Here is a 16,067-nt window from a genome sequence, read left to right as displayed (position 1 = left end):
ACAGCAGCACGGCACTGCCTCCATTTTCCACGTATATCGTACATCTCATCTTTGTAGGAATGACCATCATCGTAAAGAGGCGAAGCGAGAAGGCTTAGTTAGCCTTCATCTGCGCCAATCCATCGACGTAGGCATCCACACTACTCCTCATCGCGGGTGTCCCGGCCAAGGACTTGATGTATCCGGCCAAGTACTCCCACACAATGCTCATCGTCTCCACGCCCGTCCCCGCGTTCGACCGACTAGCGACGATGACGGCAACGATGCGGGCAAGCAACTTGCAGTCATCGGGGTGCACAACACTCCTCAAGACATCACCGACCGCATCAGACGGCGCGGGAGGTCCGAGAGGGTAGACAGAGTGCAACCACTCGCTAATAACCATCGCCGAATCAAAGCTAACAAGTTTCACGAACAACACCGGCGCGGAGTTGTTGGATCCAGCGATCTTGTCAAACATGCACACGGCATTATTCGCATAGAACGCAGCCTTCCTCAGCGCCGTACCTCCACACTTGCCTAGGTGAAACCGTGCCTTCTCCCAATCACCACGATAGAAAGCACGCTTAGCCCTGCTCAAATCGACATACAACCTGACATACGCCAAATTGAACAGAGGGATCGCATCAGCGCTGAGAGGTCCATAGGGGTTCGTCTTCGGACACAACGAAGCATGCGGATGCCCACGCCACGCAACCTCCCACTTCCTCAACGCCGGTCCAAAGGTCCTGGTGTGGAGCGAGACGAACGTAGCGGCTTGCCACTCCTGGCTGGTGTGTGCGCGGTGGGATGCGGTGAGTTGTTGGTGAACGGCACAGATGAGGGCCAATCCACCGAACATGCTAAACCTGTACTCCGCGTCCTCGAGCGCGGGGGCACCAGAAGCGGGAAGAAGACACTCGAGGGCAGTCCCGAATAAGGAGTACTTCGTCGCGGAAGGCTGAAGAGCCCTCCACCCGTACGCAGACCCGATAGTGAACAAATCCTCATCACAAGGCATCTCCAACCCAGCCGGAAACTCCGCGTTAGGAATAACCGCGGGAAGCGAGTAAGTGAGGACAAACATCGCGCTGAGGACAAACAGCGCATACACAGTCCTCTTCCTTTCCTCCTTCTTCGCCCACGCACGCCACTGTTCCTCAACCCCCGTCTCGAAAGACCCAAGGTCACCGACAGAAGGCAACTCAGCCATTTGAGGCGAAGAGCCAGCGGCCGCGGTGGGACAGGTGAGGAGACCGATGGAACGTGCAGCGTCAACAACGGCACCGAAATCTCCAACGGCGATCTCACACTCCTCACCACCCCCACCACCCTCCATAACCCCAAACAACACGCCAAACAACCCTGCCTGAACCCCCTCCAAACCCTGTGCACCGACGTTGAGTTCCTTGGCACGTGCATACATCCTCTTCGCTTCATCCCTCGTGACGGCGGGAGAGGAAAGCGCTCCGACAGCGCAGATTGCATACTGCAGCGCGGACAAGGAAGTGTCGAGGGCTGGCATCACATGTGTCGCCGAGTGAAGGAACGGAAGACGAGGGTGTGCGTGAACCCAGTACGCACTCCAACTCGTCTCCAAAACATCCCTCGTCACTACCTCATCATCCACCGATCCGACACCGTGACCCATAGCGAGACCCTCGAGAGGTCCAAAGAGGTCCATGTCAACATCCATAGACTGCACATCAGTCTCAACCGATGCAGAAAAGTTATCATCAACAACCGATACTGGCGTCCCAACCCCCGAAAACAACATACTCCTCCACATCTCCTCCTCGGTACCCTGCTGCCCACCGGCACAGCCAGGTTTCGGCAACTCCGTCTCCCACCCGAAGCCATTGATTGCTCCTTCGAGGGTCGCGACACCCGCGGGAGGTGAAGGGTATGCCGATGCGGGACCAGACTGGAGTTGAATTCCGACGGCGGGGGTGTGGAGGGCGTGAGAGGTAGTGTTGGTGGTGGTGGGGTGCGTTGGGGGGAGAGCGAAGTAGTCGGGTGGGGGGTAAAGCATGCTCAAAGGATCCAGACCCTCTGGCTGAGGTTCCGCGATCGGCAACGGGGTCTGTTGGATCTCAGCCTCGGACTTGATGGAAGAGTCCTCGTCCATGTCGATGTCCAGTGGGTTGGGACGGGACATACATTGCCCAGCAGGTGCGCGGCCAGAACCGTCCGCAGCATGCGGGATGGTCCATGAGGAAGCGTAGTTCAAACTCATTGAGCGGTTGATATGAGGGCGGTCCTGCCCGGGGTGACCGATGAGGGTGGGAGGAGAGGTGCCGAAGATGTTGGCAGGGTCGATTGTGGTGCCATCGAAACTCCACGGTTGCGAAGAGACCGAGACAGGAGGCGAAGGCGGCATCATAGCCCCGGGGCCAACGTTGACGTTGTATGGGTAGTTGAGGTTCAAGTTCATGTTGACGGGGTGCATGCTCGCACTCGTCGATGCACGGCGCCGTTGACGCTTCTTCGGTGGTGTAGAAGAGGAAGAAATAGCAGGATTGTATTGTGCCATCGTCTTATCCTTCCCACTCAAATGGATCTTCTGCGAATGACGAAGAAGCAAATCACTGTCATCCCACGAGTTAGAACACTAGCATACATGAGGCAAGCAGAACGGGAAACGAACGATCGGGCAAATCCACGGGCACAAATCCCACATACGAATGGTTTCTCTTTGGTGTGTGATCGTTCGTGTCGCTTGAGGTGTTCGAGACGGTTGAATGCGCGTTGGCATGTTCCGCAGACAAAGTTCCGTGGCTTCACCTCACCCGTCGTAGTTGTTGCACTCGCGCTGGTGACAGACGAGAACGAGCCATCCCTCGAAGCAGGCGTATTGGCATCCGAAATCGTGAGAGCATTCACCCCCGGAGCAGCCGGCGAAGGCAGATACGAGGCAGGGGAGTTGATATACGCAGGCTCACCCGGGAAAGGGGCCCCATGCACATTCAGCATCTGCAACGTCAAATGCGGCTGCTGGTGTTGTTGCACTTGCTGTCCTTCCATCGTCGTGCTCATGGTGTATTACAGTATTGACTTTTCTGGTAGGGACATATGTCCAAGTCACGTTGGCAGGCACGCACCTTAAGTACAAGCTGATCTGGGGAGGCAGCGACCAGTTGACGGCAGCGGGTAAAGGAGCAGCACGTGTGGCGCGCTTGTGTTGTGCGTTGATTGGACTACCCCGTGGAGACCCCAGCAATTCCAAGCCACACGCACTAACAAGGATGGGTAAAGCCGTCTGGGGCAAGCAGCTGTACCCGAGTAACGATCAGCCTTCTGGGGGAGAACGGCTCAACGATGCCCCGAGCCTGGGCTGTTGGTCAGGGTTGGCAATCAATTGAGCAGGGTTCGCTCCCTTGCAATTGAGATTGGTGTGCTTACTCAGCGCAGGGATTTTTCCGAAACTCTGCGGAAATTTACTTTACGGTGGCCAGGGTTCGCCCCCAAGACCCCGTTCATCTCCCGTCTCCATCGTTACCCTTCTCGTCTCGCGAGCTCTGTGTTGTCGCGGGCGGCTCCACCCATCGTGGCCGTATCCAAGCTCAATTGATCGAGCTTACGTTATGCTTAGACACACTGCATCCCCTAAACATCTCCCAACTGCTGCAACCCTGTAACATTCCGAGAAATTCGCCACTGTAATCCAAAACATGCAAGCCAGCTGTCAACTTGCATCGCTCCAGCTGCTCCCACACCAATTCACACAGAGATCATGCGTCACAAGATCCTCCCCAGCCGTCCGCCGTCCGCCGGCGCCGAGCAGTAGCATCTGTGTCTCGCGTCCACACACCCAAAACCTTCAACAGCAAGCTAGGATAGGAGCTTTTTCTCGGGTTGTTGATTGGTGTTTTGGCCAATGCACGGCGTTCTGCCCTGAGTAAGCGCCCCGTCCATGCAGTGTGCCTTATCGGGGTTAGCGGCTCCCCGTGGGGTTGCTGGGTCACATGAACCTCCGTGCTTGAGCCGGGATGCGCGCCAGTCATATTTCTGCTACTAGGCCTCTTGCTTGCTGTACGTTACGGCGCGGTGTCTCGGATCGCATTGTGCCGGATCGACTCTCCCTGCCAAAATGTAAAGTCGCCTGAGCCCAACACAGTGAGATGAAGGGGCATGGAGAGCGAGACATAGATGCACCAATGAGGACCCTGGGACGCTGGGTGACCCTTAGCTGAGGATGCGGAATTGTCGTACAAGCAAAATGGAGGTTTAGGACTAGGACTAGGGAGATCAACCGTAGCAAGAGAAGAAAGGCAAGCCGCTTAGGTAATGGGTGCCATTACCCGCGGCCGGCGGGCGCGTATGTGGGTTGCTGGGGACGACTCGAAGGGGAAGGAATGGCGACGCCGAGAAGCTCGAGGGCAATTGATCATCATTGCAATTGCAAGTGAAGGGATTCGAGTTCTCGAGTCTCAATCACACACGGGTGACATCCAGCCAACCTCGTCGCTGAGCGCTGAGCTCGCGCGCCTACCCGACACCGATGCCAAGGGGCCCAAAGATGACAGATTTACCCCATGGGGTGACGTGTCACGTGCCCCTACCATGTACGAGCGGAAAATGCGGGATGACCTTGCGACACATACAAGGGAGATGAAAGTGACTCAATTGGCTGTGGCTATTTCCAACGGTTGTGGGCAGGACATGTTGATCGGGGAAAAAAATTTGAAGCACGTACGACTCGACGTATGCGACGAGCCGTTGCGATTGGCGTTGAGCTTGGTGGGATTGGCGGGTTTAGTGGATGTGGATTGGGTGGAATTGGGTGTCTTACGCGAGACATTGATGACGAGATGTATATCAGAATATGCCAGATGTTAGCTGCACTTGGACTATGGATGCAGGGGGAGTTGCAACTAACTGCAATTGAGAGGGAGAGGGACTGGCAACAGCTGCTCGGTGTTTCGCAGCAATCATGCTCCGAACTAGTACTGGGACTGCGACTGTGTTGGTGTTGGTGTTGACGGTGCACTTGGCAAGCGCAAGTAATGTCGGACCGTGAGTATTCAACTCAGATGTACATTGCAATTGACAGCCTACAGTTGTTATCTCGTTATAGCAGTGGACAATATTCGCAATTAAAAGTGCCGTCCGTTCCGAGAGTGTAGCGGCGCTCCGCTCAAATCAGTTATGCCTTCCTCGCCCTTCCTCAAGATCGACCCCGGCCCGTACGTGTTACCGAACACACTTCCGCCTAAGGACCCTGCAAATTGAGACCCTGCCCTTGCTTCGAAGACCTTTACAATTATCCGGTCCGTCACTCAAGCTGTTCTCCAGCGCTGGTGCTTACTGATTCTCAAGACGCCATACCGCTGAATCAATCTCTACCCTACCTCTCCTACCCTCGCGAGCTCACAACTCTTACATCAACCCCGCCACACACGGTATAGGGTTCACCCATGAACGACTTTCATCTTCAAAAAGTAACACGCGTGTCCAAAGCAGCACTTTCGATCACCCAGGTTGATTCATTTGAGGACGGGAAGGGTTGGGATTCGATAAGTTAGGTAAGCGTGAGCCCGAGTTTATGCCGTGGGACATGTGTACCGCGTACAGCCGCCTGTATGACGGCGCGGGACGGGCGCAGGGATGAGATGGGATGAAAAGGTCAGGTGAGGTCAGGTGGGCGTGGCTTAGATGGTGGCCGTGAGATCACGGGGGAAAAATTCCGTGGGGTCAGGTGCACTGGAATAACGTGATCTGGACGGCTTTGCAAGGCTTTGCAAGGCTTTGCAAGGCTTTGCAAGGCTTCCGAACGTTAGATCTGGAGAAGTCTTAGGTTTCGTTGGGGATGGTCGACAGGGCAGCAAAGCTAAAACTGTTGGTTACATCATTGTTTTGAAGGTTCCGGTTGTCATGTACGCGAGATCCCTATCTTCGGATGCGTCTTTCCGCTAGATACATCGGAACTCGTGGAACAACCGGTCCGAACGAAGAAGTAGACTCCATCCTTAGGCCTTTTCTCTCCCAACATTGTCGCTCTGGGTAACAATATCACATCACTCTTCAGAGCCTGAACCCTGTCTTGCAAAGGGTTCTCGGTCCGTGAATCGAGACTGCCCCAGACCGCGAAAAGATTCCCACGGCGCGCACGTACACCTACAATTACACGTATGGGGAAAGCACAGATACCTAACCTTGCTTTGAAACTCGAAACCGCTTTGCAAAAATATTTTGAGATGAACTTCGCCAGGCCTAGGGAAGGGTCCTTTAGATGTCAGGGACCAAGCCGAGAATCGGCGTTTGGCGGGCGTCAGTGAACCTTAATGAGCCTTTGTTTCTTTCTTTTGTTTTCGTTGATTTGTGAAAGGCCGTAGCGAGATTGCGACTCCCCGAATGCGTGAGGGGACATGTGTAGAGACTTTCAGGACCTGAAATCTGTCACTCATTCCTGGCTTTCTAACTTGGGATTCAGACATGAGCCCGCACAGAAAACTCGGAAGCTTCCAATTCCTAGCCAAGGACCCACGCGAACCCTGTCCACTCAGTCGCCAATTCCCACTCGCTCCCAAACCAAGTCCTAAATAACCCACAAGACTAAGCAAACTACACTGCCATAGCTTCCCTAGCTTCTCATCGGCCTTCTTTCCGTTGCAGCCCATATGCTCGGATAGTCAACCGCTGCCGGATTCCCGCACCCGCCACGCCGGATGAGCGGGGCGCCTTGTGGTAGGAGCTGTTTGTGCTTAATTCCCGGATGTCGGGAGTGCTAGACCTTTGACTAAGAGCTTTGAAGCGATATAGAGCTAGGGGAATGGATTTTATTGAGTGGAGGGTATGGTGGGGTGACGGGGGTGGGTTTGGTAGGGGAAAGATCCCACGCATGACAAGGTCACACATCCACCGAAATAATCAAGCAAGTAGGGAAGCTACCAGAATGCTTGAAGGGAGGACAGCAACGAGGTATAGAGCAAGTTACACTGTTGCTCATTCGATATGTCATTGTTCGGACGACAAAGTTGCCGCGTTTTGTTGTAGGACGGAGAGCTTGGTGGTGCACGGCAGTGTGAGCATGTATGAGGCAATCGTAAGGTCTAGAGAGCTCCTGGACCCTGAACGGGAGAAGGCCACGAGACAGCCTATGGCCTGCAAATGCGACTCATCTTGCCTTGTTCCGCAACATATCCTGGCGGATGTCTGTAAGCCGTTACTATAAATAGCATCACGCCGCTCCGGATCTCAAGATGACCCCGCTTAGGCATCACAGATACGCCGATCCTACCACAACCATACCTGTCCTCACCACCCCATATACCCTTCGCTACCCTTCATTGCTTGAAACCATCATCAATTGAACACCAAAGATGTCTTCGAACGATCAGATCACTTTCTATGAGCTCGTTGGGAAGGATCAGAAGCTTTACTGGAGTCCGAATACCTGGAAGGTGCGTGGATCCGGTTGGTCGCCGTCGAGATTATAACTAACAGGTTGAGCAGACGCACATGGCTCTGCACTTTAAGGGCTTGAACTTCAAGATTGAGCCTTTGACATATGTCCAGATCAGGGAGACGTTGGGCAAATTGAGGTGAGGAGAAGGCGAAGTCACGCCGAAGAGTGAGTACTGACAGCCTACTCACAGTGAACCATTTGGCAATACCCCCACAACTGAGTACACCTGCCCTGCTATCACCCACAACGGTCAGACCCTTATCGACGGCTGGCGCATCGCCAACTATCTTGATGAGCAATTCCCTAACACTCCTAAGCTCTTCCCTGAGGGTACCCTCCCTCTTCAACAATTCTACCAGACGTACATCAACACCTATGTGATCAAGCACTTCTTGTTCTTGTTGATCGACAAGGTGCCGAATATGATTTTGGATGAGCCGAGTGCGGAGTACTTTAGGCATACGAGGGAGAGTATGTTCGGGAAGAAGTTGGAGGAGATCAGTAAGAATAGGGAGGAGCATATCAAGAATATCAGGGAAGGTCTGCAACCGGTGTATGCGGTCTTGAAGGAGCAGGGAACATTGACTGGTGATGGCAATGGTATGTTCAGTGAAAGTTATCGAAGTCGAAGACTAACAGGATTCACAGTATCGTATGCCGACTTCATCACAGTCGGGTTGCTTGCTTGGACGAAGCAGGCTGATGCCGAAGCGTTCAAGGAGATTATGGGAATGTATGGAGATGACACGTTGGAGAAGTTGTACAAGAAGTGTGAGCCTTACATGGCTAAGGACACTTGCTGGTTGAATTAAGTCTAAACATATTTATCTGACCCGTTGTCTTTGTTAAAGCTTAAATCGCCGTCATACGCGCGTCGTTCTGTATGCGCTTACGTCGTCGTCGGGGCCGGTTCGAAGGTTCCTCGCCTCAACCAAACCCAACCACATTCAGTCCCTCCACCTGCCCTCAAATACCCCAAGAACTCCCTCAATCACCCTTTACACACCTAGAAGAACGCATATACGATAATGACGGACCACGTCGCCGACAGCAAGCCCAAGCTTGACCCCTCCGGCGCGACCCACCACGACGATGAGACCGCCACCGCAATCCTCCGGAGGAAGAAGAAGCCCAATCAGCTCATCGTTGACGATGCTACGAACGACGATAACTCTACTATCATGCTCAGTCCCAACGCAATGGAGACCCTTGAGCTCTTTAGGGGTGACAACGTGCTCGTGAGAGGAAAGAAGAGAAAGGAGACCTTGTTGGTTGTTCTTGTTGATGAGGAGCTGGAAGACAATATGTGCCGTGTCAACCGAGTGGTGAGGAATAACCTCCGTATCCGTCTTGGTGACATTGTTACCATTCACGCGGCACCGGATGTGAAGTACGCTGAGCGTATCTCCGTTCTCCCTATCGCCGACACCATCGAGGGTATCACTGGTAACCTTTTCGAGGTATACCTCAAGCCTTACTTCGTTGAGGCCTACCGTCCCGTCAAGAAGGGTGACCTCTTCACCGTACGTGGTGGTATGCGCCAAGTCGAGTTTAAGATTGTCGAGGTTGAGCCTGGAGACATGGGTATCGTTGCTCAGGACACCATTATTCACTGCGAAGGAGAGCCCATCAACCGTGAAGACGAGGAGGCGAACCTTAACGAGGTTGGATACGATGATCTCGGTGGTTGCCGCAAGCAGCTCGCTCAGATCCGTGAGATGGTCGAGTTGCCTCTCCGTCACCCACAACTTTTCAAGACCCTCGGTGTCAAGGCTCCCCGTGGTGTTTTAATGTACGGGCCTCCAGGTACCGGTAAGACCCTCATGGCTCGTGCCGTTGCCAACGAGACCGGTGCTTTCTTCTTCCTCATCAACGGTCCCGAGATCATGTCCAAGATGGCCGGTGAGTCCGAGTCCAACTTGAGGAAGGCTTTTGAGGAGGCCGAGAAGAACTCCCCTGCAATCATCTTCATCGACGAAATCGACTCTATCGCGCCCAAGCGTGACAAGACTAACGGTGAAGTTGAGCGTCGTGTTGTTTCGCAGTTATTGACCCTCATGGACGGTCTCAAGTCCCGTTCCAACGTCGTTGTCATGGCTGCCACCAACCGTCCCAACTCCATCGACCCTGCTCTCCGTCGTTTCGGACGTTTCGACCGTGAAGTCGACATCGGTATCCCTGACCCGACTGGCCGTCTTGAGATTCTCCGCATCCACACCAAGAACATGAAGCTTGGTGATGACGTCGACCTTGAGTCTATCGCCGCCGAGACTCACGGTTACGTTGGTGCTGATTTGGCATCCTTGTGCTCTGAGGCTGCCATGCAGCAGATTCGTGAAAAGATGGACCTCATCGACCTTGACGAGGATACCATCGACGCGGAGGTTCTCGACTCTCTTGGTGTCACCATGGACAACTTCCGTTTCGCCCTCGGTACCGGAAACCCCTCCGCCCTTCGCGAGACCGCTGTCGAGGTTCCCAACGTCAAGTGGGACGACATTGGTGGTCTTGAGAAGGTCAAGGACGAGCTCCGCGAGACTGTCCAGTACCCCGTCGAGCACCCCGAAAAGTTCCTCAAGTTCGGTATGTCTCCCTCCAAGGGTGTTCTTTTCTACGGTCCTCCTGGTACTGGTAAGACTCTCCTTGCCAAGGCCGTTGCAAACGAGTGTGCTGCGAACTTCATCTCCATCAAGGGTCCCGAGTTGTTGAGTATGTGGTTCGGAGAGTCGGAGAGCAACATTCGCGATATCTTCGACAAGGCACGTGCTGCTGCTCCTTGTGTTGTCTTCCTTGATGAGTTGGATTCTATCGCTAAGGCTCGTGGTGGATCTGTTGGTGATGCTGGAGGTGCCGGTGACCGTGTCGTCAACCAGCTTTTGACTGAGATGGATGGTATGGGAACCAAGAAGAACGTCTTCATCATTGGTGCTACTAACCGTCCTGATGTCATTGACCCTGCGTTGATGCGCCCTGGACGTTTGGACCAGTTGATCTACGTTCCCCTTCCCGACGAGGAGTCCCGTCTTGGTATCATCAAAGCGCAGCTCCGCAAGTCCCCTGTCTCCGACGATGTCGACCTTACCGTCATCGCCAAGGCCACTCACGGATTCTCCGGTGCCGACTTGTCCTTCATCGTCCAGCGTGCCGTCAAGCTCGCCATCAAGGAGTCCATCACTGCTGAGATTGAGCGTGAAAAGGCTCAGGCTGAGGCTGGTGGTGACGCTATGGACGTCGAGGCTGAGGATCCTGTTCCCGAGATCACTCGCGCTCACTTCGAGGAGGCCATGTCCTACGCTCGTCGTTCCGTGACCGATGCGGACTTGAGGCGCTATGAGATGTTCGCACAGACTCTTCAGCAGGGCCGTGGAATGACTGGATTCAAGTTCCCTGATGCTGCTCCCACTGCTGGAACGGAGGGACAGGGACAGGCTGCATTCGGAGACGCCGGTGCTGATGATGACTTGTACGCTTAGAGTGGGAGAAGAAAAGGGGTGTGTATGAGTGCATATACCTTGATGATGACGTTGACCTGAGTTCCTGTCATTGTGTCTTGTGTTTTTGTTCGTTGCTACTGTTTTGTCCGAATGGGGAGGAACTATGATATGCTACAATAAATGGTCTGATCGCTTTACTACAATTTCGACTTTGATTTTTTTCTCACATTCCATGATGTTGACTTCGACGTCGACGTCGAGCCTCGAAAGGGGCGAAGGTGGTGCCTGGGCCTGGCTTGCTACCGCACCTTCCAGGCTAAAGTATAAACTCGCGCAAAACTTCGTAGAGATCTTTACCTGACCAACAATCTCCTCAAGGCAAAATGATTATCTACACTGTACGTACTGTCTTCCTGCTGCTCGGATGGTCTGTCTCTCTTGCTCTTTTTCCTGGTTGCGCTGTCCGGGCTCCGGCGGCCTGACCAAACGGCGCGGACGAAACAGCAGTCCCTCGGCTTCCCTCGGTCAATTAGAGCGAGAATTGACATTTTTGGCTTTTAGGACGTTTTCTGTGGTGACGAGCTCCTCTCCGACGCCTACGACGTGAAGGAGATCGATGACGTTGTCTACGAGGTTGACTGTTCCATGGTTCAGGTCAAGGCCGGTGCTGATGTCGACATTGGTGCCAACGCTTCCGCTGAGGAGGCCGATGAGGCCCTCGAGGACGGTGTTGAGGTTGTCAACAACGTCGTCTACTCCCTCCGTCTTCAGTCCACCTCCTTCGACAAGAAGTCCTACATGACCTACATCAAGGGTTACATGAAGGCTGTCAAGGCTCACCTTCAGGAGAAGAACCCTGAGCGTATCGCTGCCTTCGAGAAGGGTGCCGCTACCTTCGTCAAGAAGGTTCTCGGTAACTTCAACGACTACGAGTTCTACACCGGAGAGTCCATGAACCCCGACGGTATGGTTGTTTTGTTGAACTACCGCGAGGACGGTGTTACCCCTTTCCTTACCTACTTCAAGGACGCTCTGGCCCAGACCAAGGTGTAAGTTACGTTTTTGGGTCGGTATAGCAAGGACGAATGTGGTAATCATCAAAATAATAAAAACATTGGAAAAAACAAACGCCATTGTCCCTGCCTGAGCCAACTGAAATAAACTTGCTGTATATCACCTTATGGATGATAACACCTTCGCACGCCTAAATCAATATGCCTCACCATGCAATGGTGATCCCTCGCTCGAGCTCTTCGAAAACACCTCCCGAAACCTGCTCTCACCACTCCTCCTCTCCGGCAAAGTATCAATCGTTAGCGTGCGAGTGAGGGCGGCTGGCTGAGGCGATGATCGACTCATCGCGTGATGATCTCGTGTTGGGTTGCCGAACGTATGTGTCGCACTCATCAGAATCGCTTTCGCAGGCCGGACAGGTGTAGCGGTGGCAGTCACGGAAGGAGAAACTCTGCGCGACGTACCGCCAGAAGCCTCATCTTTCACGAGGATCCCATCGTACTCCGCTGCATGACATACACAAACCATAGGAAAGGCACGAGTGTTATCTGCTCCGCCCGCTGTCGTAGCGCTCCAAGCACTCGCCCGCTTTCCCTCACCGCGGCTCGTCTTGATCCCAGTAGCCCAGCCATCATGCCAGATAGCGGTGATCGTGATCGTGTCACCTCGAACGAGGTACATCTCGTCTGCAAGATGCGGTGTATATCCCCAGAGTGCACATACTTTGCTGCCGGGCTCGATCAGCCGCTCGGAGTAATGGTCTTTCACACGGTCGAGGAGAGCGGCGGAGGTAGACGTGGAGCGCGAGGTGATTATACTTGGTTCGGACGCATTGTCCCCTTGCGGTATCGTGATAGGGAATGGTCTCTGGGTTGGCCGATGAGCAAGATCATGAGGCCCGGCCGCCGAATCCGGAGTACCACCTTGACGACCTTCACCCGGCGGACCACGACCAACGACGTGGTGATCAAGGGGATGATCGTAGTACATAGGTGAAATGGGGTAGACGTCGCTAGTGACGAGTGAGCCATTCTTATTTTGGGAATCTTGAGGTACCGGAACGTACCCTCTTGCGGGCTTTTCGGCGCTTTCGTCCATGTCTTTCTGATCTCGGTGCTTGAGCAGTCTTTTAATGCAACAGAACGCTATCAGGCCAACCACAAGCGCAGTGAATGCTGCACAACCCAGAACAATCCCTACGATCTTTCCCGAGGTCATGTTTGTAGGCCAAGTATCGAGGCTTTTGTTTGATGCTGCTTCTGTAGACGGAACAGCACTTGCCGATGCTGAAGCGAGAAGAGGTGTGCTTGACGTTGCCGTAGCTTGATATCCTCCGCATGAGCTCAAATCCATACCGTTGCAACATGCAATGGCATTGCTGCTTCCACTCAGGCAGAACTGACATAGTTGTGCCGTATTAGTCCCAAACCCGCAGTTATCCGGTTCATTCTCAAGGCCTTCGATACAACGTAAAGACGGCAATGAATTTGCCGGAGTAGAGCACACTACGAAATCAGCGCGGATAAGAGGAAGTACAGAACTCGTTGAACTAGACGGGCATAAAGTCGAGTTAACCACGATCGACTCCTCCGATGTCGCCCATTGAGCGCATGTATCCACACAAACTGGCTGGCTGTAGTCCGAATAAGCTTTGTTTCGTCAAACCTTTGCTAAACTTCAAGCTACCTGAGGTCCTCAGACAACTGGCACGGCTCCAAACTCTCCTGCACAATACTGGCACACATCACCGTCCTCGTCCACCTCGCACAAAACACATCCGTCACATTTCCAATCTCCGGACCCGAACTGGAGCAATTGAACAGCACGTCGTATTTCTGCCGTACGTGATCACCATTAAGATAGGTTTGCAGCTGGTCGTCGAACTCGCTGACGGTGGTAATGTTATTGAGAAAGGGGCTATAGGACAATCTGTCAGCATACACTCCCGGCAACAGGGTTCCAAGGGGGGCTAGACAGACAATTTATCACTTTGCTGAACTGCGACGAAGGATTCGTTGAATGCTGGACATAGCCGTGACCCCGTGAGAGAGATACATGCTGGAAGTGTTTGCGCCATGCTTTGAATGTCGTATGACAGGGAGAGTAGAAGGTAGTAAAGATAGTGAAGCGAACGTCTAGACATCGTCTTGGCACCCCTTCGCCGGATATATGCTGTTCAATTGTTGTCGTGTCTGGAGGAGACGCTCGCGCAAAGTGCACCGGCCTCCTTGGCTGTGGACAGCGTGGGAACTTCACCCTGAGTCGGGCAACAACGGAAGTGGAGAGTGCATTCCAGGCCAGAGAGAATTCCATCTCTATTAGCTGAAAGTACCCATGCCCATGTCATAGGCACCCCAGTCGCTATATCTATACGTCCAAACCTCACGCGAAACTCCCAGAAAAACAATTCCCAGACAGATCACAAGACCCCGTACCCAACATCAGCAGACGCATTGATCGTATATGTAAAGCGTCCTGCTCCGTCTCTTCCCCCCCTCACTTGTAGTTCCTTTCTCCAAGGGGGTCAAAGTGTTCCTCACTAACACTGCTATGACTTCCCCCCCTCACCCTCCTTCCTCTCCTTCTCCTTCTCCACACCCCCTTGCGCCCCCATGATATAACTCATAATGTCACTCAAAGTAACAATCCCAATCAACACCCCCCCTTCCTCTCCTTCCCCTTCGCTTACGACAATCAACCGATGCAACCTCTGCCTCCGAATCGTCTCGAATATCGCCGCGAGCGTATCATGCTCTGTACAAGTGTGTACACCGGCGAATTCGGTCCCCCATTCGGATCGGCGCGCGATGGCTTCTGCAACGGAGAGTTCGAGGTCGTGGTAGTCTCCGGCGCGGATCAGGGCGAGGGCGTCGACGGCTTCGTAGACGTTTAGAACGTGGCCTAGAAAATTAAAGCGTTAGCAAGCTCTCTAAAAAGCTAATGTTTCGCTTTTGCTAACCCTACCCCCTAAGAGGAGGAAAGGGAGAGAAGGGATGGGAGCATACCTTCGGTGTCGACGATAGGCAGAGCAGCAATTTCGCGTCGAACGAGTTGTTGAATGACATCATGTACAGGCGTTTCCATAGTCGCCGTCGCTAAATCGTGATACCGCCCAATACCCAGTTCCTTCAACGTTCCTCCCAACATTCTCGTTTCTTTGCACTAGAACCACCCGCACATCAGCACTGTCTCACAAGCATCTGGGAGCGAGTGAGGGTGCGACTTACGTTCAACGCGATAAACTTCAAAATTCGATACTGTGTCAACACCGACAACACGGTTTCTTTCCCCGTCTCGTCATCATAGTCGATGAGCGGGATTCTTCTAGCGTGAGTTTTCGACATCATTTGACATGCTTTGTACAAACTCTTCATCGGATTCACCGACAATGTTTCAGGACTTGGTGCTCCTATCCGTTTCTCAACGTCTGGTGCAAGTGTTAGCGAGCCGCTCAAATCACATTCTTCAAGGATTAGGTCATACCGCGTAAGCCGTCTAGGCGGAAGCTTTCAATCTCGGAAAGTGCTTGCGGATAAGACGTATTCTGATAATAATACTGAATCACGTTCAGAAAATCCGACGCGGTTAACAACCCTGCGAATTTGGATTTGCTGCTATCCCATAATGGCGCCGACACGATATCTGTTCCCATACTACATCAGACATTTTGTGAGTAGTAGATGTAAGTGTGCACGTACTGTTTTGCATGAGAATCGCGAGAGCTTTCTTGACGAGGAGTGCGGTGTCTAGTACGATGAGACGGAAGCTGACGGGGAGGACGTCGTAGGTGTTGCGGGCTTTGATGAAGGACCTGATTGCTTCCTGTATGCAAAACGTGAGCGTTGGGTCTTTTGATGTTAGTGAGGAGATTCAAGCGTACCAGTCCAGCTTGCCCATCCCTCATGCTATCGGAAGGGTGCGGTCGATCCGTCATACTCAGCAACGTTCACCCTATGTTTCTTCAAGTGCTCGTACTGATCGCGATCCAAACAGTAACTAACAAACAAATGTTCTTCCTTGAAATGTCGTCAAGATTACCTCTCAGTCCTTGGGCTTTCCAACTGTTGGTGTAGCGTTGATGCTGCTGAATCGGCAGCGTGGGGTGATCGCCTACTAGTAACCCTCGTCAGTGCTAGCCGCTCCAGGACGTACGAGAGTGGACGTAAGGCATATCTACGTTACATCCGATCCGTCCTCGACTCCAAAACTCCAAAGTTATCCACTTTATTCAC

The 16,067-nt window shown here is 53.2% G+C and overlaps 8 protein-coding genes across 8 annotated transcripts; 4 read left to right on the top strand and 4 right to left on the bottom strand.

Moving 5' to 3' along the window:
• Nucleotides 1–94: 94 nt before the first annotated feature.
• SAICODRAFT_5731 (uncharacterized protein) lies at nt 95–3,015 on the bottom strand (the record flags this gene model as incomplete). Its single annotated transcript, XM_019169522.1, has 2 exons — nt 95–2,567; nt 2,627–3,015. 2 exons carry the CDS (start codon nt 3,013–3,015, stop codon nt 95–97), a joined length of 2,862 nt encoding a protein of 953 aa, XP_019026243.1.
• A 1,251-nt stretch (nt 3,016–4,266) lies between these two features.
• On the top strand, nt 4,267–4,818 carry SAICODRAFT_23797 (uncharacterized protein; the record flags this gene model as incomplete). The annotated part of the gene is made up of 1 exon (XM_019166725.1): nt 4,267–4,818. One exon carries the CDS (start codon nt 4,267–4,269, stop codon nt 4,816–4,818), a length of 552 nt encoding a protein of 183 aa, XP_019026242.1.
• Nucleotides 4,819–7,301: 2,483 nt separating this feature from the next.
• Nucleotides 7,302–8,199, top strand: SAICODRAFT_23796 (uncharacterized protein; the record flags this gene model as incomplete). Its single annotated transcript, XM_019166724.1, has 4 exons — nt 7,302–7,382; nt 7,435–7,523; nt 7,578–7,987; nt 8,036–8,199. 4 exons carry the CDS (start codon nt 7,302–7,304, stop codon nt 8,197–8,199), a joined length of 744 nt encoding a protein of 247 aa, XP_019026241.1.
• A 118-nt stretch (nt 8,200–8,317) lies between these two features.
• SAICODRAFT_69737 (AAA ATPase) lies at nt 8,318–10,860 on the top strand (the record flags this gene model as incomplete). The annotated part of the gene is made up of 1 exon (XM_019170502.1): nt 8,318–10,860. Exon 1 carries the CDS (start codon nt 8,416–8,418, stop codon nt 10,858–10,860), a length of 2,445 nt encoding a protein of 814 aa, XP_019026240.1. The 5' UTR covers nt 8,318–8,415.
• Nucleotides 10,861–11,204: 344 nt separating this feature from the next.
• On the top strand, nt 11,205–11,874 carry SAICODRAFT_5728 (translationally controlled tumor protein; the record flags this gene model as incomplete). The annotated part of the gene is made up of 2 exons (XM_019169521.1): nt 11,205–11,219; nt 11,383–11,874. 2 exons carry the CDS (start codon nt 11,205–11,207, stop codon nt 11,872–11,874), a joined length of 507 nt encoding a protein of 168 aa, XP_019026239.1.
• Nucleotides 11,875–11,913: 39 nt separating this feature from the next.
• On the bottom strand, nt 11,914–12,993 carry SAICODRAFT_29281 (uncharacterized protein). Its single transcript, XM_019167367.1, has one exon. It carries the CDS (start codon nt 12,931–12,933, stop codon nt 12,031–12,033), a length of 903 nt encoding a protein of 300 aa, XP_019026238.1. The 5' UTR covers nt 12,934–12,993; the 3' UTR covers nt 11,914–12,030.
• Nucleotides 12,994–13,401: 408 nt separating this feature from the next.
• SAICODRAFT_199655 (uncharacterized protein) lies at nt 13,402–14,265 on the bottom strand. The gene is made up of 2 exons (XM_019166186.1): nt 13,815–14,265; nt 13,402–13,752 (listed from the first exon to the last, which is right to left on the bottom strand). Exons 1-2 carry the CDS (start codon nt 14,146–14,148, stop codon nt 13,616–13,618), a joined length of 471 nt encoding a protein of 156 aa, XP_019026237.1. The 5' UTR covers nt 14,149–14,265; the 3' UTR covers nt 13,402–13,615.
• Nucleotides 14,266–14,383: 118 nt separating this feature from the next.
• On the bottom strand, nt 14,384–15,739 carry SAICODRAFT_5726 (activating gamma subunit of the AMP-activated Snf1p kinase complex; the record flags this gene model as incomplete). Its single annotated transcript, XM_019169520.1, has 6 exons — nt 14,384–14,736; nt 14,841–14,997; nt 15,063–15,262; nt 15,319–15,477; nt 15,534–15,657; nt 15,716–15,739. 6 exons carry the CDS (start codon nt 15,737–15,739, stop codon nt 14,384–14,386), a joined length of 1,017 nt encoding a protein of 338 aa, XP_019026236.1.
• Nucleotides 15,740–16,067: the final 328 nt, after the last annotated feature.

Source organism: Saitoella complicata (assembly GCF_001661265.1).
Source record: "Saitoella complicata NRRL Y-17804 unplaced genomic scaffold SAICOscaffold_4, whole genome shotgun sequence".
NCBI classification, from domain to species: Eukaryota; Fungi; Ascomycota; class Saitoellomycetes; order Saitoellales; family Saitoellaceae; genus Saitoella; species Saitoella complicata.
This window is presented reverse-complemented; position numbering and strand designations above follow the sequence as displayed.

Coding starts and splice junctions, on each gene's coding strand:
- SAICODRAFT_29281 (XM_019167367.1), bottom strand. CDS start 12,933: ATGGACGAAAGCGCCGAAAAGCCCGCAAGAGGGTACGTTCCGGTACCT.
- SAICODRAFT_199655 (XM_019166186.1), bottom strand. CDS start 14,148: ATGGAATTCTCTCTGGCCTGGAATGCACTCTCCACTTCCGTTGTTGCC. Junction 13,753..13,814: donor GTTCAGCAAAGTGATAAATT/GTCTGTCTAGCC, acceptor ATTGTCCTATAG/CCCCTTTCTCAATAACATTA.